This window comes from Caenorhabditis briggsae, assembly GCF_000004555.2.
Source record: "Caenorhabditis briggsae complete genome, chrV, whole genome shotgun sequence".
Taxonomy (NCBI): domain Eukaryota; kingdom Metazoa; phylum Nematoda; class Chromadorea; order Rhabditida; family Rhabditidae; genus Caenorhabditis; species Caenorhabditis briggsae.
This window is the reverse complement of record NC_013488.2, coordinates 16275996-16286747: the sequence shown is the minus strand read 5'-3', so window position 1 is coordinate 16286747 and position 10752 is coordinate 16275996. Positions and strand designations below refer to the sequence as shown.

Here is a 10752-nt window from a genome sequence, read left to right as displayed (position 1 = left end):
TGAATAGACAGTAAAATTTTAGGAAAATTTGAGAAATGTCCGGCGAAAAATCATAAATTCGAAAAAACAAGAATTTTCAGCGAGAGAGTGTGCGAAAGGAGGAGGGTGGTGTGACAAACTTAAAGGCGCGCTTCTTAAAACTGTCGATGGTTCCGCAACGAAACAGTGGATACTGTAGTTCTTAATTCTTTTTTGAAAGTTTTAGCTTTCAAACAAGGATTTTTATTGAAGAAAAAAGAAAAAAGCAAAGAAAAAAAAATTTATTGATGATGTTCATATTCATGTTCCATCCCAAAAAAGTGCTTTGTATCATGTTGAAATCTCATAATTTCCACGTGGTAGAAGAAGAAAAGAAAGATTCCAGTCAGAATTGTCAGGCAACACAGAGGAAGAAGACATGTGGATGTTAGAACTGAAAATGTGCTCTATTGAGACATCGGCAATCGAGCGTGTTTGCTTACGACAACTGATACATTGGCAAGGGCATTTGATGACAGACCAGCAGCAACCCATCTGAAAATTTTCATTAAAAATTGAAATTTCAAAAAAAAAAAATCAAAATTACTGGTAAACGAAATGTGCTATATTGAAGCGAAGGAAATCGAGAAAATGGATAAAAAGAAATGATTTTCATTCAATCCGCACGTGGGTTCAGGCGAGGTGGTCAGAAAGCGCGCCCCAGTAATTTTTTCGAAAATTCTCAATTGGCTGCTGAGAGTTCGTTGACTGACAATCATACTTTAATGCATTAGGCCGAGAAGACGAAAATTTTTTTCAATATTTTTTCGATGTTTTCTTTCGTTTTCGCTCGTTTTTTCTCGTTTTTTCTCGTTTTTTCCACTTTTTTTCAGTGAAAATTAGTTGAAAAAAGTTTCAAGTTAATTATTAAGGTGAGCAGTCCAAGCAACGGCCTCGTGCATTGATGAGTCAAGTGAGCGAATGGAAGAAAGCTCGATTTTCGACGTTTTTTTGAGGTGAGTAACTGAAATATGTAATGTTCCAATATTTATTGATTTTCTAGGCTCGAGCCATCGCTCCGTCAGCTTGAAGCGAAGGAAGGATATCAATTTGATAATGGATTATAAAACATGTGAGTAAGCTGTGAGTTTATTAAAATTTAATATTATATTAAATGTGATATTAAATGCATTGAGGTTCTTCCATAATTATCAATTCTTTATTAGAAGTTATTCAATAATTCGTTCTATTTTCAGAGCAACCAGAATCCGGCATCCGATTGCGAAGACAACAACGACACGAGCTGTCCTCATGAGAAGTCGGATGGATCATCGTGAGAAGTCGCATGGATCAAATGGGTTTAATAATAATTGTTATCTCTCTTGTTATATGCCATGAATCTCAATAAATGGTCATATATTGCCTTGCCCTTCCTCGGGCAATTTAGGGAGAACAGCAAAATAAATGGGGCAGTATTCACCGAAAAAAAAAAACGAATTCATAGCCTTCTGTATCGTTTAAAAAACATTTGAAATAACCACGTGAAATCCACGTGTCATTTTGAATTAGTTAATTTCGGCTGGCCTACGAGTTAGCTGGGGCGCGCTTTCTGACCACCTCGCCTGAACCCACGTGAATCCGTAAACAAATAGATAAAATTGGAAATGTTTGTTGAAAAATTTTGACATAGTTTTGAAATTTTTAAAGTTTGAAAAGTTTTGAAAATTAAAAATTTCACAAATAAATAATTTCAAAATTTTAGAAACTTAAAAATTTAGAAAGTTCGAAAATTCAAGAAATTCAAAACTTCAAAATTTCAAAAAGCTTAATGTTCCAAAATGTTTCGAAATCACTAAATTTTCGAACTTTCAAAAAAATTCAAAATTTTCCAAAAAATTGAAAAATCCCAAATTTCAAAAAATTACCGAAATTTCAAAAATTCAGAAATCCGAAAGTTCGAAAATTGAAATTTAAAAATTTTTAATCTTCAAAAATTTCAAAAATTAGAAATTCTAGAATTTCAAAATGTTAAAATTCTAGTTTCTGAATTTCAAACTTTAAGAAAAATGCAAAAATTTCAAATTTTAAAGTTTTAAAATTCCAAATTTCCGAATTCTAAAATTTCAAAAAATTCCCAAATTTCAAAAGTTCGAAAATATAAAAAATTCTAAAACTCAAAATTTAACAATACGAAATTTTCAAAAACCTGCTAATGTTCAATCTCTAGTTTGTAGTTTTGCAGAAGCCAAAAATTTCAATTACACCAAATTCATTTCATTTTTCAAAAAGAAAAATCATACACATAAATAAATCGGGAGGGTCGAGAGGAAAGAGAATTGATTGTTTTTTTTTTGGGGATGCGGCGAATTTTTCTTTCAAATTTAACATGAAAATTCAAAAATCTGAGAGTGGGAAACATTTTTCTCCATTTGCATATAAAACATAGGGGAAGTAAATCGAGGATCATATGGCAAATTGTGAATGAAAAATTTAAGAAATATGGGAAATTTTTAAAACGGGATGAAACTAGATATTTCTGACTAGGAAAAACGGGAATTTTCAGAGAAAAAAAAGAAGAGATTTGCGTTAAAAATAAAGGAAAAAACTGGGAAATTAAAATTTTTCCAAGAAAAAAAAGACGATATGTGGCAGGAAGATGCAATAAAGAGTGTGAAAACATGGATGAGATGAGATGAAAAAATGGGAATTTTCAGAGAAAAATTAGAAATCTAGAAATTTTTTTCAAGGGACAAAAAATTTCAGACATAGACCGGTGTGACGTTGTGTTCTTTTTCATAGGCATGCCATCTGGAATCATCCGATTCGTGAGTGACGAAACGTTGACCAACTGCTTTTTCCAACACTCGAAGGTCCGACCAGATGGTGTAGTTCTGGAAAAAAATAGACTTTTTTTGGAAAAAATTTGAGAATTTGAAGTTTTAGAATTGTTTTTTTCTAAAAAAATTTGATGATATACATACACTTTTACAAATTCAGAAAATTGAAAAAAAGTTAGGTTACGGTAGTTTTTGTTCTGGGAATTCTACCAGTTATTTTAAATCTTTTTGATTCGAAATTAGAATAATTTTCGGATGCTAAAAATCTTGAATTTTGGATTACTGTACCTGCATCCAGATATGCGACTGCGCCTTCGCTACCGTATACCGCTTGCTCATCTTCACTTGAAGCAGTCCGTTGATGAATTCGATAGCTGGAAAAATTTAGAATTTTTCAAGAACTAAAAGTTTGCCAACATTCAAAATGAAATATTTCGAAAACTTTAAGAAATCCAAAATTACAAAAATTTGAAATTCGAAAATTCAAATTTTCAAAAAATGCTCAAAAATTTAAAAATTCGGTATAATTAAAATTTTCAAAACTTTTCGAACTCCCGCCACTCCACTTACCATTCTCCGAAATCTCTTTCCACGGTGACGGTGGGTACATGAATTCGGCATTTTGTATTTGATCATTAATATCTTCGTCTTCATTGAATGGGAATGTTCCGGACAGGGAAACATAGACAATCACACCAACACTCCACATATCCAGCGAACGATTGAATCCTTTGTTTCGGAGAACCTGGAAACTCCCAAAATTAAAAAATTGAATTTCCAGCAATTTTAATAGGATTCTTGAAATAAAAAATTGTTGTCTCTTTTGTCAAAATTTTTTATTTTTTGGTATTTTTTCAAAATTTTCATAATTTTAAACTTTTTAAAGGAGGCGAGACAGCAAAAATTTCGGGGGACAGTCTGGGGGACGAAATCGCGCCGCGCTTATGTAGACCATCGGTCGTCAGGCGCCTTCGCGCCCCGTAACTCAGCCGGTAGCGGCGCTGTACCCCTGAGCTGCCTGTCATGAGTTCAACCCCCCCCCCCCATGGGGGTTCTCTAGGCAAAATATTAGGAAAACTTTTTTTTTGGTGTCTGGCCTCCTTTATATTCTTACCTCTGGCGCCAAATAGGCTGGCGTACCAACGACACTTCTTCTAAAACTCTTTTCTCCAATAATTCGTGCGAATCCAAAATCGCATAGTTTCACTTGAGGGAAATCGGAATTCGAGTTGAGCAATATGTTCTCGGGCTTCAAGTCACAGTGCACAATGTTTTGATGATGCAGGTATCTGGAAAAATCGATGTTTTTAGATCGCATTTTTTTTCCGGAACTTTTTATAGATTCCTAAAATCAGATTCCTAAAATCCAAGTTTAAAGGTGGGGGGACAGGAGATTTTTCGTAGTTTTTTTGTAGCTAGAGTATGCATTCTACCGTCACGGTGTACAACGCTTAATGTCACTCTGCGTACAGCTGTCGTCCTCGCCTTCATGTATGCAATCGGGCATGCGCTTTCTCTTTGCCCGCGTGGCTCAGTCGGTTGCGGCGCCGCACCCTCAATCATCGCCCTCACAAGTTCAACTCCTCGAGGGGCATCTTTGAACGGAATTTCGAGAACATTATTTTTTTCATGTCCCCCCACCTTTAAAAATCAAAAGTTTAGAAAAATCAGAATTTCAAAAGTTTGAGAAATTCCTGAAAAGTAAACTTTTGGTTGATAAAAACATGTTTTCGGAAAATGTAGATTTTCAGGCAGTTTCAGATTTTATGATTAAAACTGAAAATTTGGATTTCGGGGCATTTTTGTAGATTTTGAGATCCAGAGTTTTCCAGAATTCGAATTTTATCTTTTGCCGATAAATTTTGGATTTTTTTTCAACAAACCTATTTTTTTCGAATCAATTTCGTATCTCAAGCATGATCTAGAATGTTCCCAAATCTTCTTACCTCAATGCCTCCAAAATCTGAGCAACCAAAAATTGTGTGGTCCTCTCGGAGAGTCGTCCTTTCTCTGACGAGAGTATCATTTCCAGCATGTCTCCTTTCAATTTTTCCATCACAACGAAAATTCGATCAGTCGTTTCGAGCATTTGCATGAAATGCACCACTCCTGGGTGGTCCACTTGCTGCAAAATTCATTTATGGAAATCTTAAAATTTGGAATAAATTATTCTTACAAGTTTTTTTCTTTTTTTTCAGACAAAATATATATTTTTGGCCCATTTTTTAAAATTCCAAAGATTTACCTCCAAAATTTGCACTTCGGCTCTCAACAAATCCTCCTTATTCGGCGGAAATTTCAGTTTGTCAATCAGCTTCACTGCCACGTGTTGTCCATTTCTCCGGTGAATTCCACCGTATACCGTTCCGAATTGCCCGGAACCCAAAACTTCTTCGGCGAAGATTTGGTACAGTTGGGAGAACTCTTGTTCCGTTTGAATTTTTGCACCGAGATGACCAGTTTCTCCTGAAATTAAAAAATGAAATTGATTGTGGATTTTAAGAGTCTTCTGAATTCAGAAGGCGTCAGAAATAACATTTTGAGATTTGGTGTTAAGAAAAATTTTTAAGTTCAAAAAAAATTTTTTTTTTTCAAAATTAACAAAATCCATATTTTGAACATTTCAGATGTCGTCCGAATTTTAGATTCTACAATTTTTAGATTCTACAATTTTTAGATTCTACAATTCAGAAGACGTCCAACTTTCATAAAACTGCAAAATTCAGAAAAATTCTAATTTTGATTAGATTATAGAACTTCAGAGGACGTGAAAATTTTGAAAAATTGAAAATTGTTTTCTTATCAGAAGACGCAAGAAGACGACCAAATTCCGAAAAATCGAAATTATGAATTTTTAGAAGACGTCAAACTTCGAAAAATATAATTTTCAGATTTCTAGAAAAATCCAGAATTCCTAGAAATTCAGATGACGTCACAATAAATTCTGAACACTTCTTCTTCTTCTTCTTCTTTTTCTATTGTTTTGCTTTTTCATTGTATTTTTATTGTTTCCAAAAGTTTGTTTTATTCAATTCTTCTCCCCAAATAACCAGAATCCTCGCTGTTCTAAAAGTCTAGAAATCAGATGACGTCAACAGTCAGACAGACAAAAAAAAACTCAAATGATAATGAAAATCTTCGTCTTCGTCAAATAATCCATTTATTTATTTGTGGTTTTTCTCTAAATTCTGCAACAACGTCTTCTGAATCTTATGAATCTTCCGAATCTCCCAAATTCAGAGTTTGAAAACAACTAAACAAGAAGTTGCTGTTCTTTTGCCTTTTTTTCGCCAAAATCTTTACTTTACTGACTTCAGAATTCAGACGACGTCCCGAAGAAGACGTAATTAATGTCTTTTTCTTGAATAACCGGAAAGTGATAAACTGATAGTGTCCCATGACCCGTGAAAGAACAGAAAAAACCAGACAGATAAAAAAAGTTGAAAAGTCAAAACATAAATTTTTGTTGAGAACAGAACAGGCAAATTTGTAAAGATGACCGGATGGGGGAAAAAATGGACCAACAGGACCGGCGTTTTTTTTCGGAAAAAAACAAAAGAAATTGCAAATTGAGAAAATCAAGGAGTACTTTAGTAGCTATTCGCAAAATAGTAGATACCTAATAGGATTAGTGTATAAATTCAAAAAAAACGAACCTTCAGTGGGAACTTTCAGCTTATCGACTCGTTTTCCACCGACCACAGAACTCTGTGGGGTCACTGGCATTAGAGCCGATTGAATTGCAGTGGTCCACGATTGAGCATCCAGTGATCCTGATGACTTTTCATCGGCTGGTGAGCCCGCTGAAAATGGAAGATTTTGAATTGAGCAATTAAATTTTTTGAATTTTTGAATTTTTTAAAACATGTGAAAACCCTCTGGAAGTTTGAAAATGTTTCTCTGTAAATCAATCTATAATTACCATCACTCCATCCATTTCTTTTCGTCATCAAGACCAAACAATCCGCAGCGCGTCCCAAATATTTTGAAGCCGTCGATGCGATCGAAGCAAAACTCGAATAACTACTCTCGGACTCTGCTTCTGAATTCTCAGTAGACGTCGTCGATCCACCACGTCTAGTCCGATCTACCGTAATCGTTGAGGATACTGTCGATCCTTCACGACTTCTGACACACGACGAGCTGGCTCCAGACGACCCAAGATATCCAGAATCCGTTGAGGATACTGTAGATGGTTTTCGAGCGATGCATGGTGATGCGTGAATGATGTTGTAGAGCTCCTCGTCGGTTAGACTCGAATCTTTTATAACTTCAGAATCACCAACGCTGATTATCGTTCGGAATTTTGATGACGTCGAGGGGAGAAGTGTACGAGAGGATAGTCGGCGACTGTGGATTTCGATGTTGTCGGCTCATCCTGATGGGGGAGTCGGAGAATGTTTAGGATCATTCTCAACGGGGGAGAGAGGGAATTTCAGTTCTTCAGTACGTCAATACTTGGACAGAGGATTCTGAAGAAGAAAGGATCAGAGAGTGTACAGAATGAAGAGAGAGGCAGAGAGAGAGGCAGAGAAAAATGAAGGTGTTAGTCCGTGAGTGAATTTGGAAGGTTTCTAGCTAGCTAACGATATCTAGGCAACCTTGAAATTCTCGAGTCATCTCTAGAAAATCGGATTTCCAAACTTTAAAAGCTTGGCCATCAAGTTTTGAAATTCTAAGACAAATTTTGATTCCTAGGCCATGGTTGAATTTTTAGGCCAAACTGGGATTCCTAGGTCAAACTTGAATTTCTAGGCCATATCAGGAATTCTAGGCCACGTTGGCTTTTTGGGTGAAATTTGGAATTCTAGACCAATTAGCGTTTTCTATGTCTCTTTGGAAATCTAGGTCACTTAAAGAAGTCTAGGCCACCTCGGATTTTCTAGGCCTCTTTTGATTTCCTAGGCCATCTCAAAAAATCCTAGGCCACCTCACACTTTTTAGGTCATTAAACTAAAAAAAACCCAAGTCAAAAAACAGTCAGCCACAATCTCGCTCCCACGGCGTATGTGTCCTCGAGAGTACCCTCTTCCCCTATCCTAAATTCTAAAAAAGGCACGCCCCTTTTTTTTCTCAAGAGGCTCCGCCCACTTTTTCTCCTTATCAAACTATTTGTACTCTATGTATCAACAATTTTGGGAGGACTGTGTGGATTTGACGAAATGAGATTTAAGAATAAAAATAGAAAAATAAATTAGTTGCAGACAGTGGACTAGAAAAATCAGAAAACAATCAGATTGGGTGTCGATTTGGATGGAAAATGGTAAAAAGAGGGTGAGAATCAGAATAACAACAGATTGAAACTAGAAAAGGCAAGAAAAAGGGAACACCAAAAAGAAGAAGAAGAAGAAGTGACAAACAATTGGCGAGTGATGAGTGAATGAACATAATGAATAAATCAAGACACAGAAAATAAGAGAAAAGAAAAGAGGTTGGAGAAAAATAAAGTGTTCTAGCTAGATGAATGAATAGGAAATGTAGAAAACAAATGGGTTCACTCTGGACTACGGTAGATTCATTGAAAAGGGTTCCTAGTATCGTGAGGATTTAAGCTTCATGTATTCTAATGGGCTAATAGGTTCCAAGAACAACCTAATCGTTTTTTTTTCAGGGAAACACTTTAGAATATTTGAGATTCTAGGCCACCCAGGTCATCGAATTCTAGGCCAGAAAATGATGTGTTTCTCGGTCATAGATTAGGGACCTAATGGACTGAAAAAGCGGCCAAAGTTTTCCGATTTGGGATTCTAGGCCACCAACGAATTTCTAGGTCATCTTGGCTTCCCTGTCTTAGATGAGCTGAAACTGGGTATTAGGACATTATCCTTCACTTCTCTAGGATATAAAATTTTGAGTTTTTCGGCCATTAAAATATGTATTTTTAGGCCACATTTGAACTTCTAGCCCACGTTTGAATTTCTAGGCCATCAAAAAACTTTTGGTTTTTAGTTTTGCTTTTGATTTTTAGGTCAAGTTAGGGTCTCTAAGCTGCATCGTCAATTCTAGGCAATATTTGGTTTTCTAGGCCATCAAGTTTTCTTAGTTTTTCTGCTATTACTCTCGTCCGAAATCAATGCACGTTGCGGCCGAAAATTTGCTCAAAATCGCATCGTCGGTCGCACAGCGAAAAAACAAATCGATGCATGCACCTTTAAACACCGTACCTCGGACGTTTTTTATTTTGGGCCCTATTTGGCTGTTTTTTTCTATTTTATAAGAAAAATAAATTGAAGATTTATAAGAATTACACAAAATTAGACAGAAACAAGCGGAAAAATGAGAGAAATTTGAGAAAATTCGTTGAATGTTGAGGTACTGTATTAAAGGCGCGTGCAATAATTTGAAAAATACAGTAAGGCTCTTTCTGTGGGAGCTAAGATCTGCCCATCGTTGTTTTCTCGGCCGCAACGTGCATTTATTTCGGACAAGAGTAATATTTCAAGAATCCACGTGTTTTTTTCCTGGTATTTATAAGTTCCTGATGACCTCAAAATACATGTTTTCCCTTCTTCTTCTTTTTCGATAAAATCGAAAAAAAAGAACAAGAAAAGGAAAAATGGACCGGAATACTTTCTCATTAATTAGGAAAGAGAATCTTCAAAAGTTATTTTTGTTTTCTGAAATATATTTTTTGTACTTTCAATTTCTAAAAGCATTTTTTGATGGCCTTAAAATGGGAACTCCGATGACCCAGAAGCTTCCAGACATCGGAGTAATGCAAATTCGCTCTACCGTAACAAGAAGCAACCGGAAACCGGAAAATCATAGCTGAAACTATACGGATAAGAAGGACAAGCAAATTGCTTCTTGCCGTTCCAAATCCTTATGCGGTGAAGGATGGAGAAGGATAAGAATAAGGAGAAAAGCGAAAAAAAGGGAAATTGCGTTTTTCCGCTTTTTCGCGGAAATATCATTTCTGATGGATGGCAACTTTTATACCATGTGTATAATCCAATCAGAAAGAATTCGGATTTGAGATGGAAAAGTGAATATAAAATGGAATGGATAATAGAAATGCAACTGTTTCTGGTGGACTAGAAAAATCCAAAGATGGCCTAGATTTCTGAATTTTGATGGCCTCAAAACCTGTGACGTTTCAAAAATTTCAAAATTTGAATGTCAGACCTCCGTACCTTGCAATCTGAAATTCGCAGAACTTGGATTCTTGGACCCTTCAACTTTCTTTTAAAAATCCAAAATTTCCACTTTTCGAAATTTTTGTGACCAACACAAAAAAAAACATTATTTTGAAGGACAAAAACACCCACACATCTACACATCAAAAATGCTTTGTAAATACAAATAAATAGAGACACTTGAGAACGGAAAAAGTGAAAAAAATATGAGATTCTCAATTAGGGACATTCTTAATGTTTAGGTTTGAAGGATTTTTGTTTCGAAGTTCGAACAAAATATTTTGATGAAAATTTGAAAAAAAAAGAAGTTTTGTTTGTTGATGTTCGATTTTTGGGGCTACTGTAGATTAGAGAACTAGTAGGAAAATTTAAGAATTTTTGATTTGGAATTTCGAGTGTAACAGAAATCCATATGGGTTTTTTTTTGAGTTCTCAGCTTCTTGTTCAGTGAAATTGGAAATCTAGGCCGTCAAAATTGGGATTTCTAGGCCATCAAAATTCTTTGAAAATTTAGGACTAAACTAAAAAACCACAAAGAACAGATCAGATCAAAAAGTGTGGAGAGACACTACAGACAGATACAAATCTAGATTCTAATCTATGCAAATTGCGCAACTTTTCGCACTCCCTCTTCCCTCAACGAGACTACAAACTACACTTCACTGTAGGGGACCGTGTAGGTGCGACACAGTAGCACTAATAATAGAGGAGGACAGATAATTGGATTGGGATGGCACAAAACATAAAAACGGCCAAAAATTTGCACCGAACGATAAATAGACGGATGATGGTTTTTGAAATGTAAAAGTACAGTAATCCTT

General features: G+C 35.5%; 3 protein-coding genes across 3 annotated transcripts in view; 1 reads left to right on the top strand and 2 right to left on the bottom strand.

Moving 5' to 3' along the window:
* Positions 1 to 513, bottom strand: part of CBG17108 — a gene marked incomplete at both ends in the record, with an annotated part of 3017 nt that extends 2504 nt beyond the window's left edge. Inside the window, one exon of the mRNA XM_002638124.1 lies at positions 336 to 513. Within this exon, the coding sequence (XP_002638170.1) occupies positions 336 to 513 (178 nt within the window). The remainder of the gene's footprint in view (positions 1 to 335) is intronic.
* Positions 514 to 939: 426 nt separating this feature from the next.
* On the top strand, positions 940 to 1356 carry CBG17107 (the record flags this gene model as incomplete). The annotated part of the gene is made up of 2 exons (XM_002638123.1): positions 940 to 974; positions 1215 to 1356. 2 exons carry the CDS (start codon positions 940 to 942, stop codon positions 1354 to 1356), a joined length of 177 nt encoding a protein of 58 aa, XP_002638169.1.
* A 1361-nt stretch (positions 1357 to 2717) lies between these two features.
* The window catches only part of Cbr-dkf-2, a gene marked incomplete at both ends in the record, with an annotated part of 50786 nt that continues 42751 nt past the window's right edge, over positions 2718 to 10752 (bottom strand). The window contains 8 exons of the mRNA XM_045238314.1: positions 2718 to 2849; positions 3084 to 3169; positions 3366 to 3540; positions 3910 to 4084; positions 4742 to 4920; positions 5041 to 5261; positions 6452 to 6598; positions 6718 to 7056. Of these exons, the coding sequence (XP_045096112.1) occupies positions 2718 to 2849; positions 3084 to 3169; positions 3366 to 3540; positions 3910 to 4084; positions 4742 to 4920; positions 5041 to 5261; positions 6452 to 6598; positions 6718 to 7056 (1454 nt within the window). The remainder of the gene's footprint in view (positions 2850 to 3083; positions 3170 to 3365; positions 3541 to 3909; positions 4085 to 4741; positions 4921 to 5040; positions 5262 to 6451; positions 6599 to 6717; positions 7057 to 10752) is intronic.